The 16,892-nt window shown below is 56.7% G+C and overlaps 3 protein-coding genes across 6 annotated transcripts; 1 reads left to right on the forward strand and 2 right to left on the reverse strand.

Annotated features, from left to right (window-relative positions):
• Positions 1 to 486: 486 nt before the first annotated feature.
• OSGEP (O-sialoglycoprotein endopeptidase) lies at positions 487 to 6,927 on the reverse strand. 3 transcript variants are annotated; one of them, XM_072724292.1, is made up of 11 exons: positions 6,659 to 6,927; positions 4,681 to 4,800; positions 4,320 to 4,495; positions 2,436 to 2,531; positions 2,247 to 2,296; positions 2,049 to 2,127; positions 1,468 to 1,533; positions 1,289 to 1,379; positions 1,000 to 1,075; positions 802 to 900; positions 487 to 660 (listed from the first exon to the last, which is right to left on the reverse strand). In XM_072724292.1, the coding sequence occupies exons 1-11, from the start codon at positions 6,771 to 6,773 to the stop codon at positions 621 to 623; spliced, it is 1,008 nt and encodes a 335-aa protein (XP_072580393.1). In that variant the 5' UTR covers positions 6,774 to 6,927; the 3' UTR covers positions 487 to 620. The 3 variants fall into 3 exon arrangements, with proteins under 3 accessions (XP_072580393.1, XP_072580391.1, XP_072580392.1); XM_072724290.1 differs by lacking the exon at positions 6,659 to 6,927 and adding an exon at positions 5,645 to 5,818; XM_072724291.1 differs by lacking the exon at positions 6,659 to 6,927 and adding an exon at positions 5,047 to 5,331.
• A 169-nt stretch (positions 6,928 to 7,096) lies between these two features.
• On the forward strand, positions 7,097 to 9,740 carry APEX1 (apurinic/apyrimidinic endodeoxyribonuclease 1). The gene is made up of 5 exons (XM_025992079.2): positions 7,097 to 7,202; positions 7,443 to 7,568; positions 7,745 to 7,932; positions 8,642 to 8,834; positions 8,970 to 9,740. Exons 2-5 carry the CDS (start codon positions 7,511 to 7,513, stop codon positions 9,485 to 9,487), a joined length of 957 nt encoding a protein of 318 aa, XP_025847864.1. The 5' UTR covers positions 7,097 to 7,202; positions 7,443 to 7,510; the 3' UTR covers positions 9,488 to 9,740.
• Positions 9,741 to 9,821: 81 nt separating this feature from the next.
• Positions 9,822 to 13,627, reverse strand: PIP4P1 (phosphatidylinositol-4,5-bisphosphate 4-phosphatase 1). Of its 2 annotated transcripts, none has more exons than XM_072724294.1 (7): positions 13,363 to 13,627; positions 12,824 to 13,014; positions 12,345 to 12,451; positions 11,806 to 11,911; positions 11,547 to 11,599; positions 11,346 to 11,436; positions 9,822 to 10,665 (listed from the first exon to the last, which is right to left on the reverse strand). In XM_072724294.1, exons 1-7 carry the CDS (start codon positions 13,502 to 13,504, stop codon positions 10,522 to 10,524), a joined length of 834 nt encoding a protein of 277 aa, XP_072580395.1. In that variant the 5' UTR covers positions 13,505 to 13,627; the 3' UTR covers positions 9,822 to 10,521. The 2 variants fall into 2 exon arrangements, with proteins under 2 accessions (XP_072580395.1, XP_072580394.1); XM_072724293.1 differs by having other exon boundaries at positions 13,342 to 13,626.
• Positions 13,628 to 16,892: the final 3,265 nt, after the last annotated feature.

Genomic DNA, 16,892 nt, shown 5'->3' on the forward strand with positions numbered 1-16,892 from the left:
GAGTTCCCCAGCCACACCCCTGCTATGGCCCTCCCCCTGAGCTCCCCAGCCGCACCCCTGCTCTGGCCCTCCCCCCTGAGCTCCCCAGCTGCACCCCTGCTCTGGCCCTCCCCACTGAGCTCCCCAGACGCACCCCTGCTCTGGCCCTCCCCCCTGAGTTCCCCAGCCACACCCCTGCTCTGGCCCTCCCCCTGAGCTCCCCAGCCGCACCCCTGCCCTGGCCCTCCCCACTGAGCTCCCCAGACGCACCCCTGCTCTGGCCCTCCCCAGTGAGCTCCCTAGCTGCACCCCCGCTCTGGCCCTCCCCACTGAGCTCCCCAGCCGCATCCCTGCTCTGGTCCTCCCCCCTGAGCTCCCCAGCCACACCCCTGTGCATGCAGCTGCGGCCCTGCTCTGGCCCTCCTTCCTCCCTGTCCACACGGCCCATCAACAAGAGTTTTGCCGGTGCCGACTCCAGATCACTCCTCGTTCACACGAGCCAGTTACTAACATACAAAACCAGAAATATTTTATTGTGGAGTCAACTTGAGGTTCAGATGATGCGGGCCAGGAGTGCCCAGGCCGGGACGGAGAGCAGGCCTGGCTCCCGCAGGCTCCCAGAGGCTGCTATCTGCTCCCTGTTAGTCCCTCCAGGTCACTTCCACTTCATCTGTCCGGTACCTGTGAAGCAGCACAGAAGGCTCGCTGGACACCTTGCCCTGAGAGCCCCCCATTCCCCTGCCCCCATGATTCTGGGCCCTCCGCCAGCTGATTTCTGCCTCCCTCCCACATAACCCACTGCCCCCCCAGGAGGGTATCCACCTCTGCGTGATCCCAGAGTCACTGAGGGGGGTCCTGTGCCCTGCCCGAAACATCTCCCAGCCGGCCTGGGCTATCATGGCCCCGTTGTCAATGCAGAATCTGGGAAGGAAACGAGACATGGAATTTGGGAACTAAGGGTAGAAAATCACAGTATTGGAGAAAAAAAAGAAGAAACCAACACAGGGGAAGGGCCTTCACCTCTCGTCTGTGGCAAAAAGCCGGGCTCCACGTTCCTGGCACATGGTCTCCATCATCTCCTGTAGCCTCAAATTACCTACGAGGAGGGAGGGTTAGGGCTGGCTCGGCTTCAGCCCTTTCTGCGAGGTCCGGCTGTAGCTCAGGCGTGTGACTCACAAAAATGAAGCAGGCGTTCAGGGGGCAAGGGCTGGGAAGCAGAAACTTGTCATTTCCCCAGACCCTTAGATTTAGGGAGGAGGATGCTAACGCCCAGGAGTAGGAAAGAGGAGCGTGGCTGGACGATACATACAGCCCACACCTCCCACGATGAGGGCCTCCTGAGAGCCACAGTGTGCCATGGCTCGCTCTGTGATCTCGACCAGCATGGCGAACACTGTCTCCTGCGGAGCACAGAGAAGGTGAGGACGGGGTCTCAGCATCGTTCTGCTACATACAAGTCCCCCCACGCCCAATGCTCCATCCCATTACCTGCAGAGAGAAACACAAATCCTCAGGCGTGCACTCGCCTGTGGCCAGCATACGCTGGGCGGCATCCTACAAGCAAAGAAAACACAGGTGAGACAGGGAACTGCAGTCTGGGGATGACCAGACAGCAAGGCTCAGGGCACCTGGAGGGCTGCGGCTCACCCCAACCCAGCGTAGCGGCACGTCCACCCCATGCCCGGCCTCTCACCGGCACTACGCTGAGCGATGGCCACAGGCATCGGGGCTCCAGTTACAGCCTGCCCTGGCCCCACCGCCCCCCTAGCCCCTCACTCGGCTTCGCTTTCCTCCGTGATGCTTGTCACCACCGGACCCTTTTTATGTTATTACTACCCTCCCCCACCAGCTCCTCTGTCTCTGTCTCACACACGCGCACACGAGAATTAGGCTACTGCCCAGAACATCGCCGGGCACACAGAAGACATTTAATAAATACTCGCTAAACGGATTTACTCAGCATCCAGCGTAGACCAGAACCACACTCTATGCAAGAGAGACGATGGTGAACCAAACGTACGCCTCGTTAAAGAGCAGGACAGCGCTGTCCTCACCTGCCCCACACTCACCTCTATGAAAGACAGGATCCCCGAGAACGAGACGTCCATCCCCTTTACGGTATAGGGCAGCTCAACCAGCTTCTTGCCTCTACGTGGGAGTGAGCGTTTGAGACTTCAAAGCCTTCAAAGCCACCCAACCTCCTTAACGCTCCTAAGGGGAATCCTGGAAGCCCTACAGCCAGCCTCCTCCCACCTTAAGGCCCTTACCGCTTTGCCATCTGCTCGATATTGTAGCCTGGACTTGGGTCATTGGAAATCTAGCAGAGGGAAAAAGAGGATGGAATCAGATATCCAGGAAGCCTAAGAAGCTTAGGGTCACTAAGCTCACTCCTTCCGCTTCCACGGCTCCCCAGAAACCCACCCGCACCTTCTGTTTCCCCAGCCCCAGTTGCTCACCTTCAGCACTCGAGCAAAACGATCCAGACAATTCCCCACGGCGATGTCGATGGTTTCCCCAAAGATGCGGTAGCGACGTTCTGAGTATGCGATCACCTAAGGGTGAGGAGGGTGTCCGTGAAACCTCACGTCTGTAAAGAGGAGTATTTGGCTTCGGGGAGGAGCATAGCAGAGAATCAACGGGCCTTGGCAGCTTCCCGTAAGAGACCGAACAAAAACACTCACCCGCACCCTGCAGAGGGACTTTCTCACGCTCTCCTCTCAAAAGCCTGGGAATCTAAGGATTCCCAGAGCAGATTCCTAACCTACAGAAGGCAGCCTCGGCCCGGGCAGAAGCAACTCTCATCTCGAATACGTCTTCTAGCTTGGAGGTTCCTAGTATGTCCTTTAAAGACCTCTGGATAGGGATCCCTGGGTGGCGCAGCAGTTTAGCGCCTGCCTTTGGCCCGCCTTTGGCCCAGGGCACGATCCTGGAGACCCGGGATCGAATCCCACGTCGGGCTCCCAGTGCATGGAGCCTGCTTCTCCCTCTGCCTATGTCTCTGCCTCTCTCTCTCTCTCTCTCTCTCTGTGACTATCATAAATAAATAAAAAATAAAATAAAGACCTCTGGACAGCATGGACTAGGAACGGGCTTTCGAGCCAGGGGGCAGGGAACCAGCCCTTCTAGGTCATCCTACCTGGGCAATGCCATTTGGAAACCAGACGAGTAGCAGAGTTCAAAAACTGGAAAACCCCATATAGGGTCACGCTCACGGGACGCCCAGCTCTACGTGGTCATCAGCTTACGTTCATTCTGCACATCTGACCGACTTTTACCGCAGAGAATATTTACCGCCCACTGACCCGAACGCTTCCAACAGTGGGCGCTTCCTCAGGACCCTAAGAAGTCCCTTTCCCTTTCTAGTGCTAAGGGTCTCCCTCCACTCCGGGGTAGACTGCACTCTGCTGTTAAAAGGCTGGCCACGGAAGGGGAAGGAAACAAACCCTGCCTCTCTGCGCCTGTGGTCTGCTCGTCTCCCCAACCGTTTTCCCTCGTTTTCCCACCCACACAGGTCTTAAGAGGTCAGAGGATGAGCAAACCATCACCGCTCCTCTTCCTTACCTGCTACTTTCCACGAGCCAAGTCCCTAATTTTGTGAGTCATCCTTCAGACCCCAGCCAGCTATATGCCTTCTATCTATAAAAGTTCCCACATCATTTTCATGGGAAGTGGTGCTTCATCCTAAGTAACTATTTTGCAAAATGAAATTCTGAGCCTTTCGTAAGCTGGGGACGAGGACTTTTTCTGACAGTAACCCCATCAGGTGTTCTGCAGGAAAGGAAGGCTGGCGTTCTCCAATCACCACCACAAAAGGTTCTGTAAGATACCCCGAGCCACTTTGCCTTCCCCTATAAACCTACAAAGCCTTCTGCTACTTGTAAAGCATTCTTGAAATTACCTATGTTTGCACACTCTTGGGAGAACAACTTCTTTATTTACCCCCAAGAACGCAGACAAAACATGCAATTATCATAAAGAAACAAATCATGGTGCCCCTTAGCTGTTTTTTTTTCCCCTTAGTTTTAACTGCTAAGACACAGAGAAAAGATAAGTTCCAAAATAATAAAAGTAAAAACCCTTTTGTTACTTTATTTTTTTCTTTTGTTAGTTTAAAGGCCTCAATCCTTCCTATTCTTTTTTGAAATTGGAAAGTTCTCTTTAGCGCCACATGTCTAAGAATCATCTAACACGGTGACCATCTCACCCACATCTGCAAGGACGCCAACTTTTTTTTGTGGTTTTCCAGCACGTGAGGTTTTAGGTTCAGATGAGGGATGACATGGGAGCTGCTGGCACAGTGCCCTGGAAACGAGGGGGGCAGGAAGGAGTCCTCCAAGTACCTGCGTGTTTCCTCCGCTGACATATAGCACAGTCGGGCTGGTGGCTCCGGTGATGAGGCGACCCATCTCAATGTGGCCTATACAGTGGTTGACGCCCAGCAATGGCTTGTTCCACAGCTGGGCCACGGTACGGGCCACAACAGCCACAGAAACCAGCGGGGCACCCATGCCAGGGCCTAGGGGAACAAAAACGAGAGTCAGGTTCCTAAGGACGCTGGGAAAAATAGAGCCGGGAAAATGAGGGATGTGAGAGGTGGGGCAGGGGTCGGGGGGGGGGGGGGGGCGGGGGGGACAGAGTCGGGCTGGACCTAGCCAGGTCCCAGGTGTGTATTTCCGCTGTCAGCTGCTCTCCCAGCTGTACCTTTGGTGTAGGCAATGCAGTCGATCTCCTGGGACGTCAGTCCAGCCTCCGTGAGCGCCTCCTGTAGCAGGTCCAGGATAACCGCCCGGTGATGCCTAGCAGTATCCCCTGGAAGGAACCCTAGGGATAGACGCAGGCCACAGATTACTGGGTTTTCCTACAGCAAAGGTAGGCGGAAGCCAAACGCAGGGGTTTCAGTAGCTGCGACACTGAATAAAAGAAATTGTCGCCCTGCCTCCCCCCTCCCCCCAAGAAAAAAAAAAAAGAAAGAAATTGTCTCTAAAATGGAGTCAGGAGGCCAAGAGGGGAGGCTTTCATATCCAGCCGCTCCCTCTCAACTGCAGACCCCAATGGCAAGAGGAATACCTTGCATCCCCGACAGGAAGAAGCCTCTAACTCCACACCCCAGCAAGAGGAAAAGATTTTCCAGCCAATGAAAAGCAACTGCACTTGATACTCTCAGTTTATCTCAATGCACTTTATAAGGTTTTTTTTTTTTAAGTCTTATTTATTTAAATAATCTCTATTTAACTCAACACGGGACTCCAACTCACGACCTCGAGATCAAGAGTCACACACTTCTGACTGAGCCAGGCAACTGCCCCATCAATGACCTTTTTATAATCACAGTCCCTCCCAACGACCCCATCCTCCCTGTAAAAGATCAGTCCTTCTGCTTGTTCTCTGGACTTGCCTATGGTCTTGCCACAGCTTCCCGGATCCAAACTGCCATCCTCTACTACTCCTGAATAAACCCATTTTACCAGGAAAACAGAGGGCTGTGTGGCTTTTAGTGTCTACAAAGCATGGGAAAAGTCCCTTCCACTTCCCTCAAGCATCCTGTCTTCCAGGTTCTCGGATGCACGCTCTTGAGCCCCCAGCGAGGCCGACCAGCTCTCAGGAAGGCCCTTCTTCAAACCCAACTCCTACGCCGCCTTTAGGACTCCGTTCCAGTGGTGCCTACCTACGTCCTGCCCTTTGGTGACCTTCTCTGCGGCCCTACAGGCCCCACGCGACCACGTCGTCATCCTTCACGCAACATTAGAGAGATTACAATCAGAGCATCATAAAACGCTGGCTACCCTAACTTCGTGCTCCCGGGGCCAAAACTACCCCGAAGAGCGAACGCAGAACAAAGTCCTGTTTCCTAGCGAGCCCCCCACCGTAACAGGGCACTTCAGAGAGGCTTTCCAGGTACATGCACTAAACTCATCTTTTCCCATAGGTGCAGGAGTTTAAGGGAGAGCGAAGGACAACATGGAAACTTAGGAACAATGTTGGTTAAAAGTCGTGCTATGTTCAGTGCTCCTGTCCACTCTCGAGACCCAACAATGAGGCGTTGCCATCTGCATCTTAAGAGCAGGAATCACTAATCCAAGCCACATGCTGATGACCGCGAATGCCCCTGCTCCTAACCCACCCCGCCATCTGGGGGGAGCTGCCTGCCCGTGGCCCTGCCCATCACCCTGGCCATCGCCTGCTCTGCCCATCGCCCTGCCCATCACCCTGCCCATCACTCTGCTTGCCCATCGCCCTGGCCATCGCCCACCCTGCCCATCGCCCGGCCCATCGCCTGCCCTGCCCATCCCCCTGCCCATCCTCCTGCCCATCACCCCACCTGCCCATCGCCCACCCTGCCCATCGCCCTGCCCATCGCCCGCCCTGCCCATCCCCCTGCCCATCCTCCTGCCCATCGCCCCCCCTGCCCATCGCCCTGCCCATCCTCCTGCCCATCACCCCACCTGCCCATCGCCCTGGCCATCGCCCGCCCTGCCCATCCCCCCGCCTGCCCATCGCCCTGCCTATCACCCTGCCTGCCCATCGCCCTGCCTGCCCATCGCCGGCCCTGCCCATCACTCTGCCCGTCGCCCCGCCCACCACTCCGCCCCCCGCCCCGCCCGGTGTGGCTCCCGCGGCGACCGTGGAGCGGCGCCCACCTCCCCGCCCGGCCCGGCCCGGCGGCGGGGCCCGCGCGCACCTGTGCCCGGGGGCGTGACGTAGGTCCGCCGCGGGTTCGCCAGCACCGCGCCGTCGCGCACCACCCCCACGCCGACCTTGTTGGCGCTGCCCTCCAGGCCCAGCACCGCCGGCATGGCCGCGCCTGCGCGGAGCCCCGGGGCGCACGCGGCCGGAAGCCGAGGCCCCCTAGGGACCCGCCCTCCCAGCTGCCGGGCCCGGAGCGCGCCCGCTCCTCCCAGTGTGGCCCCGCCCCGCTTCCCGCCGGGGCCCGCCCCCTTCCCCCCACCTCCTCCCTCCCCGCGGGCTTCCTCCGCTCCCTTCTGCTTCCCCCGGGCGGCGGGAGGCGCGCGTCCGGCACATCCGTGAACAGCCCCGGGTGGAAGGCGGGGGCCTCGGCGGGGGCGGGGCCTCGGCGTCACGTGTCCCCGACGGCCCAATCACCCACAGTCCCCGCCCGAGGCCGGCCGGCCCGGCTCACGTGACCGTCCGGGTCGCCCACGTGGGGGCCGAGCGCGCCCCAGTCTTTGTGTCGGGCGAGGAGCACCGGGCCGCGGCCCGAGCAGGTCAGCCGCGGGGTGGCCACGGGGGCGCCCGGGCCCTAGCTCCAAGTCTCGATCGGCCGGAAGGCAGCGCTCGCGCGGACGGCCCCGGGGGTCCGGGATGCTCGGGATGCTCGGGCTCGGCGGCTCGGGGCTCCGCGGCCTGCGGCGCGGGGGATGGGGAAGGGCGCCGGGAGCGGGCCGGCGGGGGGGCCGGCCTCGCCCTCGCGCTCACCCGGTGCACGACGCCGTTTCGCCTTGCAGGTCACGCGGTGCAGACCCTGCTCCGGTGGGCGGCGCGGGACGCGCTCAGGAGGCCGTGGGGCTCAGTGATGCCGAAGCGGGGGAAGAAGGCAGCCGCGGCGGAGGACGGCGAGCAGCCCGGGCCGGGTAAGAGCCCGTGCAGGCGGTGGGCCGTCGGGCCCCTCGGCGGACGGAGGTTGGCGCAGCGGGTGCAGAGGCCGCAGCCCCGCAGCGTCTCGGCGGGGCCCGGCGGGGTCGGGGCATCCAGCCCCTCGGCGGGGCCCCGCGCAGCGCCCGTTCCTTGTTTGTTCTTTATCTTTAAGAGCCGGAAACCAAAAAGAGCAAGACTGCAGCCAAGAAAAGCGAAAAAGAGGCAGCCGGGGAGGGGCCGGCCCTGTACGAGGACCCCCCGGATCAGAAGACGGCGCCCAGCGGCAAGTCGGCCACCCTCAAGATCTGCTCTTGGAACGTGGACGGGCTTCGAGCCTGGATCAAGAAGAAGGGTCTCGACGTGAGTTGGACTCTCGGAGGAGGACGTCCGCGCTCTGCGCCGTCGGGGCTCGCGGCTGCGCCCCCTTTCGGCCCCAGCGGCGGGTCTCGCCTGCTGCCTGCAGTTTACTTGTTGTGGGAGCGTTGAAAGGCGCGGCGTCGCCGATTTGGGACTGTCTCAGGGGCCGGGTGTCGCGCGCCATGGCTCCGCCTCCCGGCAGGTTGCAAAACCTATTTCCTGGGCTGGCTGCGTTCCATCTCCAGCGTCTTCTCCAGTTAACTACTGCGTAGCGGTGCCGGGCTGCGTCGGCTGGGCGTCAGGGGTTGGAGCTCCGCCTCTAGTTCACTTAAGATTTTAAAGTACTGCTTACACAGCTTAGGTGGCCATCCACTATGAAACAGGCTCCTAGGTGTTGCCTGTAACCGTGCCCTTTATCTCTCTCCGTTAGTTGCCAGTTAACGAATTTGCTTAAATATCATGCTTACTAGACTTTAAAAAAACCTTTGAGAGTGCGTACAAGCAGGGGTGGGGGGGCGTAGAAGGGGACGGACAACGTGGGGCCCCTCCCAGGACCGTGACACCTGAGCTGAGGACAGATGCTGAGCACCCAGGTGCAGGGCTTGCTAGTCTTCCTGTTTAAGTGTAGGGACTCGGTGGCTCTAGGACTTGGCACTGGGTTCTCGGTAAACGTCTCAACTGACAGTTTTACTACTACTCATCTCGCTTACAGTGGGTAAAGGAAGAGGCGCCAGATATCCTCTGCCTCCAGGAGACCAAGTGTTCGGAGAACAAACTACCCACTGAACTTCAGGAGCTACCTGGACTGCCCCACCAGTATTGGTCGGCCCCGTCAGACAAGGAGGGGTACAGCGGTGTGGGCCTGCTGTCCCGCCAGTGCCCGCTCAAAGTCTCCTATGGCATCGGTGAGACCCTGCGGATGCCTAGTCCCTGACTCTTCCAGACCAACCGCCAGTACCCCACTCTGGCCCCTGATCGGGATTCCTTGGCTTTTCCTTTTCTCTAACTTCTCAATGATGATTGTTTCCTCCCTCGTGCAGGTGAGGAGGAGCACGATCAGGAAGGCAGAGTGATTGTGGCCGAGTTTGACACGTTCGTGCTGGTGACCGCCTATGTGCCTAACGCAGGCCGAGGTCTGGTGCGCTTGGAGTACCGGCAGCGCTGGGACGAAGCCTTCCGCAAGTTTCTGAAGGGCTTGGCTTCCCGCAAGCCTCTCGTGCTATGTGGGGACCTCAACGTGGCTCACGAAGAAATCGACCTGCGTAACCCCAAGGGAAACAAGAAGAATGCCGGCTTCACTCCCCAAGAACGCCAAGGCTTTGGGGAATTACTGCAGGCTGTGCCGCTGGCTGATAGTTTCCGGCACCTCTACCCCAACACGGCCTACGCATATACCTTTTGGACCTACATGATGAATGCTCGATCCAAAAATGTCGGTTGGCGCCTTGACTACTTCTTGTTGTCTCACTCTCTCTTACCTGCATTGTGTGACAGCAAGATCCGTTCCAAGGCCCTGGGCAGTGACCACTGTCCTATCACCTTATACCTAGCGCTGTGACATGCTCCCAAATGACTGGAAGTCTGGGAAATAAGCCCCCCATCCCCAAGCTAGCTTTAAAACTTTTTAAAAACTGCTCTCTAGACATATCTGCACTGTATTTCCCTTCTAAAAACACAAATCTTTCAACCAGGCTCCTCGTGATGCTTTCTTTTAACACCCCCCCAATTTTTTTGCCTTTTTTTACGTTAAGCAAAAGCTACTGATGACTTCCTTTGAACTGTCCACATGAAAATAAAGAGCCATAGTTTCAGCCTCGTGTTCTTTGTATTTGACCCCTTGGTGGGGCTACAAACTGCCTTCGTCTTTTCACATATAAAGATAAACAACTGGAAAAGGATAGTCACGACCTTCTTTATTTACAAGCACAGGATGACTCCCTAGCCTCCCCCAAGACAGAGCAACCCTACCCAGCCCAGTTCACCGCAACTAGGGAGTAAGGTTGGAAGGAGGAATTAAGGGAAATAACAGGACTAGGGGAACGTATCCCACATTAAATAATTATATACACATCAGTTCCTGTAGTTCTGTACAGAGCAGCGGCTGACCCCACCCCCCTAGGACACCGGAATGGGGGGAGAGGAGACTGAGGGTACTGAGGCCAGAGCCAGCCCCTGGTGAAGTGCAATAGCAGCAGCAAGGTCCTAATGGTGCACAAGAGGGAGGGAACCCCCAGGGCTACCCACCCCCACCCTGCCCTGGAATGTTTAAGGGACAGGAATGGCTCTCGGAGCATATTAGGAAGGACAAGGCTAGGACCCTCTTTCAGGACCCAGGTTTAGGGGCAACGTCCTGCCTGCTACACCCTAAACACAGCAGCCCTTGGAGGAAAGCAGATGGCCAGCAGTGGTCTTCCCCACCCCTCCAAACCTAGGTGAGGGCCTGGTTCCTTCCTACCTCTCCCCAGGGAAAAGGAAGGCAGCTGCTTGGCTCCCCTCATAGAGGCCAAGGGAGCCTTTGACCATGGTTCCCTTTGTAGTGTCACTGTCCCCACCAGGGAGGGGCCAGGCACAGTCTGTGGGTCATCGTGGAGCTCAGGAGAAGTTCTGGACAGGGTGGCTGACCTTCATACAGGCCCAGTAGAGGGCCCGGCCCAAACACAACACAGCCAACAGGATGACGAACGCCCAGGATGCGTAGATGCCTCCATATCGCCGTGCGTGCTTCCACGTACCAAACTGAGGAAGGAGGAGGGAGATGGAATTACTGTTGCTCTCTCACCACTTTCTAGAAACACTGGTAAGAGAATGGAAACTTCAATCCCTGGTTCCCTATCCATGTGTATCCAACTTCGAGGGACCTCCTTAAAGACCCAGTTGTTGCTCCCTCCTCTACAAAGATACATTAAGTCCCAGACACCCAGGGACTTACATGAAGTCCCGGATACAATCCCAGACACCTATCAGTTCTTCTTAGCGTCTGACAAGTGAGCAACTTTTAACCCACGTCTCTACTGCCCTATCTTCTGCACAAAGAAGATGGCTGGCTTTTACTCCTTTTTTTAAAAATATTTTATTTATTTATTCATGAGAGACACAGAGAGAGAAGCAGAGACATAGGCAGAGAGAGAAACAGGCTCCTTGCAGGGAGCCTCACGTGGGACTCGATCCCAGAACTCCAGGATCACACACTAGGCCAAAGGCAGATGCTCAACTGCTGAGCCACCCAGGCGTCCCTGGCTTTTACTCCTATAGTAATAGTCAAGTTTATCAGTTACCTGCCAATTTCAGCTCACCTACACGTTAAAACAAAACAAAACCACCAAAACTCCGTTTCATTTTTAGGGTAGCCGTTACCCAAATCTTACGCTACAGGGAGGAGGCTGAAGAATGAAACGGGTTGGGTCAAGGTTACTCACAGCAAGGCCAGTGGCAGTGACGGCCAAGAGTAAGCCAAGCAAGAAACAGCAGATACATCTCTTTCGTGGATATCTGCGCCCAATAGATGACCTGTGGGGAGGCAAACAAATGGACACTTGCCACGGCCCTGCAGGTTGTCCTGTACCTGTTCCCATGTTACACAGCCACTAGTTCAACAATGTCACTCTCCAATCACTTACACTTTCCTGCAGTGAGGGCAACGGGCCAAGGTTCGGTCTGTAAACTCTGTCCACTATGGAGAACAAAAAAAGGGGAAGCCAATTAATAGAAGCAGTGGCACGTCCAGTGAAGGCCCTGTGGCAGGGGAGGGCAGGAAATGGGAACAGAAGAGAAATCAGAGCAGACCTCCTAAGGACTCATTATTATAACTCAGAAATACGTTCACCATTACTTATATTTCTCCCTCTCCGTCCAAGGCTTCCCAATACTCCTCCTCACCAGGAAAGTATTCTTGCAGTGTCCACAGATGACCCTGACACCCACAGGTTGTGGTTCTGGACTCAGAGGTCCTGGATGCACAGGCCCCAGGTTGATGATTCTTTTGCTGTAAAGAAAAAAATGACGACGTGTAAGTAACGTTTAATCCTAAGGGTCTGAGTACTACCCGTCCTCGCACCCTCCACTCCCTCTACTCTCTACACATAACATACCCCGCCTCCCCCCAACCCTACCCCCAGGGAATCTTGAGAAACGGCACTGCTTAAACTTCAGATCTCTCATTTCCCTTTTATCCCCCGATAATTCACCCAGTCCCCTAGACCCTCTATTTCCCTAAAGGACACCGTTTCATCCCAGTGAGAGAAGACAAATGTGGCTACAACATCCTAAGGCCACACTACTCTGCAGCTTTTCCTCCTCCTGGATAAACACCAGGCTCTCTTACCTTTGTGTTCTCTGCAAACAATCATCCTTTCTAAGGCTTTCCAATTTTTCCCCACTGATGCCCTTCCCTCCCCACCCCACCTTACACCTCTTACCAGTAGGGCCGAGGGCAGGCAATCCGCTGGGAAGTCACTTTGCAAATAAGGAGACAGTTACACGGGCACCGGACGTATTTTTTCCCTGGAGGTGCATTCTTAATTGGCTAGACAACAAGGAGGACATCGGTAAGCAAACCTCGAATTCCAATCCCTTCCACTTCCTCCAAAAAAAAACCTTCTGAGGAGAGATCAGAGAGATGAGATTTCAGCTAGAACAGAATAACCGAGAAAACCCGAGCGCGTGAGAGCGGGCTGAGCATCCGGGATGGGGGTCAAGGTGCGGGATGCTGAACTGGCTTTGGCGGGCGGCGTCCGGGGAACGGCGAGGAGACTCCTGAAACTGAAGAGACTCCTGAAACTGAAACTCGGGTTTCGTGGCCAGCCCTCGGCTGAGGCCCGGCGGCCGGGCTCTAGAGTCGAGGACCAGAAAGAGGATCTAGGAAACGGGGCCCGATTCGCAGATGCGCGTAACTCACAGTGGCTTCATTGCAGACGCCACATTTGACTACATGCTGATGCATCTTGCCTTCCACGTTGATGAGAGACTGGCAGACGCGGCAGGTGATCATCGGGGCACTCCCGCTGTCCGGGCTGGTCAGGGGCGAGTAGGGGGGCGGGTCCTCGCCGGGCAGCACAGCTGGGTGTCCCTCGGGGAACGAAGGGAACGCTGCACAGGAAAGGGGGGGTTGGGGGGCACCAGCTGCAGGCCCCCCCCCTCCGACGGGCCCCGCAAGCCCTCCCCCCGGGGGCCGCAGCGCCACCGGCCGCAGGTGCCCCCGCCCCCGCCTGCACCTGGCGCTGGGGCCCCGCCCCGCCCCCGCACCTGGCGCTGGGGTCCCGCCCCGCCCCCGCCCGCACCTGGCACAGGTGCCCCCGCCCGCACCTGGTGCCGGGCCCCGCCTCCGGCGCCGAGGCCCCGGCCCCGCCCCGCCCGGCCCCGCCCGCTCCCGCTCCCGGCGGCCCCCGGGGGCGCCCCGGGCCCACCCCGGCTTACCCTGGGGCGGGGCATGTTTACCGGCTCCGTACGGCGGCGCGGAGGGCGCCAGGCCGCCCCCGGGCCCGGCCCCACTCCCGCCCGGCCCCACGAGCCCGTTGCCGCCGGCGCCCCCGTCGACGGGCTCGGAGAGCAGCGGGGATCGCTCTCCGTCTGCCGCCATGGCCGCCGCCGCCTCCGGCCCAGGATCCGGGTCCGGCCGCCGCCGCCGCCGCTACCGGGTCCCCAGGGCGCCTGCGCGCCCGCTCGCCCCGCGACCAGCGGCCTACCCCGCCCGAGGCCGCCCCGCAGGCACGTGACGAGCCGGCCCCACCCCGGCCGCGCCGTAATTCGCGGCGACGAATCCATGCTGCGTCCGGCCGAGGCTGCTCTGCTTCTCCATTGGGGCGCGTCGCGCTGACGTCATCCGTCACATGACCTCCCGGAGGCCGTGCGGCCCGCAACGCCCGCACGTGACGAGAGGCGCTGCGAGCCATTGGCAGCGTGGCCATCGCGCTACCGCCAGCCCAGGGGGCGGGGCCGGGCCGCGGCGGGCGCGGGTCACGTGCTCAGGGCGCCGCGCGTCCGCAGTTACGCTCCCGCGCGGGGTCGTTCAGTCCAGCTCCTCATTGGGCCAGAGGCACGGCTGCGGGGCCCCGCCTCTGCCGCCGGGCTTGGCCTCCTATTGGCTGGCCGGCCTCCGGTCACGTCACGAACGCGAAGACGGGGGCGTGGCTTCAGGAGCGGGCGGGGAACAGGTAGCCCGGGCGGCTGCACGCGGGACGTGCGCGGCGGCTGGCGCTCTCGCTGTTCTCTCGGGCTGCGGGTTCTCTTGGCCCCTGTGTAGCGGGACCCACTCGCGGGTGCGGCCGAGCCCCAGGCGCGGCCCCTGCTGCCCGAGGTCACGGCGACGGCCCGGGAACCCCGCCAGCAGGCCGGGCGGCCGCGCCGCTTCCCGCCCTGACCCCGCTGCGCCCCCGCCGCCCTGGCACCTCCGCACGCCCCTCCCGCCGGGGCCCAGGCTGCGCGGCCCTGGACGCCGCGCCTCGTCCCGGGAGGCTCCGGCTGGCGGCCGCCTCCTGCGGAGCCCCCAGCTGCTGCTCCGCTTTTTTGGGTTTTTTTGGGTGTGTTTTTTTTTCCTTTTTTTTTTTTGCAAAAAATGGAAATCCTCCAGATTTTTTTTTTTCCCGCTTGGGGAGAGTAGTTACAAACACACTTTGTTTCCCTGCGCTTGGCTTTATTGCTCCTCGCAGGTATTGCGGTTTGGTTGGGGTTTTTTGTTTTTTGGGTTTTTTTTGTTGTTGTTGTTTTTACAAATTGAAGGTTGTGGCGACCCCGTTTCAAGCAGATTATTCAGCGCCCTTTTCCCAACAGCATTTGTTCACTTAGGGTCTGAGTCACGTTTTGGTCATTCTTACAATACTTCAAACTTTCCCATTAATTTTTTTCCCCCATTATTATCCTTGCACTGGTTGAGGTGACCCGTGAGCTGTCACTGCAACTTACCAAAAGCTCTGGTGATTGTTGAGACCTTTTTTTTTTTTTCACCAGGTGGGAAATTTTGTTCCATGGTTGGATGCCTCATGCAAACCATCCCTTCCAAAAGCAATACTAATAAATCACGACGTTACGAAATTTTCAAAACTATGAGTAAGCCTCATTACGGAAATAACCTTGGGTCAGGATACCAAGGGCTCCTTCCTTCTCAGCTCCTCCTTAGGTGGAAACGGATCCTAGGAATTTAAAGTTACTTTTTTACGCTCCTTCTTGAATGCATGTTTGAGTTGGTTTCACCTCCTTTGGATTCTTTCTATCTCCAACTAAGCATGTTCCAAAAATAAATCACATTTACATTTTCTTTACTGCGTTATGAGGACAAAGTACATATCTTTGGGGTTTTTTTTATTACTATTAATGGTTTAGCATTTTTCAGCAGTATTTAAGTAAGATGTGTACTTTTGCCCAGACATAATGCCATTGCACACTTGATAAGCTACAGTTGTGTAAAGATATATTTTATATGCATTGGGAAACCAAAAAACTCATTTGTATCGCTTTGTTGTGATATTCTCCTTGTTTCAGTGGCCTGGAACTGAATCCGCGGTATTTCTGAGGGATACCTGTACTAATGTAGGTCTTTTCATAAAAGCAGAGGCCTAACTTGACCTTGCAAAAAAACGAGGGGATACCTGCAATTTTCAAACCTCTCAAAGTGCCCTACTAAATGGTTACCAAGGCAGAGATAAATGTGTAGGATTCTCCCCCTTAGAGGGAACTTTTTTCTTTGTTCTTTCAACTTTGTTGGGTGTTTCGAGGTACAGCAGGGTCAAAAATCAAGGTGAATGACCCATTGTTATGTAAAGAACAATGTGGGAGGATTTTCTTAATTGTGTAAATATAGGGTGAGTAGGCTACTGTTCTGGGATTAATGATGGAGGATAGAATGAACGTGAGTCACCTTGAAGAGATCATCTTTGTTTTAAGTGTTACTAAAATAATTTCCTCTAATTATGCAAGTACTGATGAGAAGGACCCTGTTGCCGCAGGAAGAGGAAATACGGGGAAGTCCAGGAAGACCTTCCAGCTGAAGGTCCTGGTAAATGTCTGCTGGGGACCGATGGAACATTCTAGCTCAGGTCTGTTAAGTGTAGAGTCTCCTTGACTGAAAATAATACCGGAATGGCTGCCTTTTCCGGAAGAACCCTTGAGATGAGAGTTCTGCGTTAGCCCCAGAAACCAGAGCACTCTGACGTCTCCTGGTAACCTCTGAACCCAACCTTTACGGGCAGTGTCCCCACCAGCCTCCTCTCCAGCCTCGTGTAGTTTCTACGGGAGCCTGAACCACACCTGGATTTTCCCCAAGTCATAGCTGAAATTGTAACTGCCTTCCATCTGGGAGGCAGCGAGGAATCCGGGGCTCACAAACGATTTAGCCAGAGGCCTCTCCACGGAACCTAACATGGAAGGAAGAACAACCCACCCCAAGTATATGATGGTAAAGGAATTGCTGCTGACCTCGCACTTGTGGCTGCTGCAGGAGCTGGAGCCTTCACCTGGGTTCTGATTTTGAGACACAACTTTCCCAGGGCAGCTGCTACTTAGATGCTGGGTCCTACAGACACAAAACGGGGAAGGGTTTGTATGTCCACAAGGGGACAGGTCAGTCTGCTGCTCCTTCTGCTGTTTCTGGTACATCAATGCAAGTGCTGTTCTAGAATGGAGCAGGGTAAAAAAAAAAAAAAAAAGAATGGAGCAGGGTTTATTAATATGTACCGTGGTTACACTTACACTCCAAAACCTTCTTTTATGACTGTCCACCTTCACTCAAGCCATACTTGGTATCTCTTAGATCTGTTTTTGTCTTTTTTTTTTTTTTTTTTTTTTTTTGAGACAAGCAGAGAGAACGTATGCATAAGTGGGGAGGGGAGGCAGAGGGAGAAGCAGGCTCCCCACTGGGCAGGGAGCCTCTGGCGAGGCTTGATCCCAGATCCTGACCTGAGCTGAGGACAAACCCTTAACCAGCTGAGCCACCCAGGTGAAAACTTTGTTAACAGAATCAGGCAGTGGTCCCG

This window comes from Vulpes vulpes, chromosome 10 (assembly GCF_048418805.1).
Source record: "Vulpes vulpes isolate BD-2025 chromosome 10, VulVul3, whole genome shotgun sequence".
Classification (NCBI taxonomy): Eukaryota; Metazoa; Chordata; class Mammalia; order Carnivora; family Canidae; genus Vulpes; species Vulpes vulpes.

Excerpts from the sequence above, each read along its gene's own strand:
- OSGEP (XM_072724292.1), bottom strand. The coding sequence starts at position 6,773 with ATGCCGGCGGTGCTGGGCCTGGAGGGCAGCGCCAACAAGGTCGGCGTG. Across the intron at positions 2,297-2,435 it reads GTTTTGCTCGAGTGCTGAAG|ATTTCCAATGACCCAAGTCC; the intron begins GTGAGCAACTGG and ends TCCCTCTGCTAG. Across the intron at positions 2,128-2,246 it reads ATCGAGCAGATGGCAAAGCG|AGGCAAGAAGCTGGTTGAGC; the intron begins GTAAGGGCCTTA and ends ACTCCCACGTAG.
- APEX1 (XM_025992079.2), top strand. The coding sequence starts at position 7,511 with ATGCCGAAGCGGGGGAAGAAGGCAGCCGCGGCGGAGGACGGCGAGCAG. Across the intron at positions 7,933-8,641 it reads TCAAGAAGAAGGGTCTCGAC|TGGGTAAAGGAAGAGGCGCC; the intron begins GTGAGTTGGACT and ends TCTCGCTTACAG. Across the intron at positions 8,835-8,969 it reads CAAAGTCTCCTATGGCATCG|GTGAGGAGGAGCACGATCAG; the intron begins GTGAGACCCTGC and ends TCCCTCGTGCAG.
- PIP4P1 (XM_072724293.1), bottom strand. The coding sequence starts at position 13,504 with ATGGCGGCAGACGGAGAGCGATCCCCGCTGCTCTCCGAGCCCGTCGAC. Across the intron at positions 12,452-12,823 it reads GCGTCTGCAATGAAGCCACT|CCAATTAAGAATGCACCTCC; the intron begins GTGAGTTACGCG and ends CTTGTTGTCTAG. Across the intron at positions 11,437-11,546 it reads TGCCCTCACTGCAGGAAAGT|GTCATCTATTGGGCGCAGAT; the intron begins GTAAGTGATTGG and ends GCCTCCCCACAG.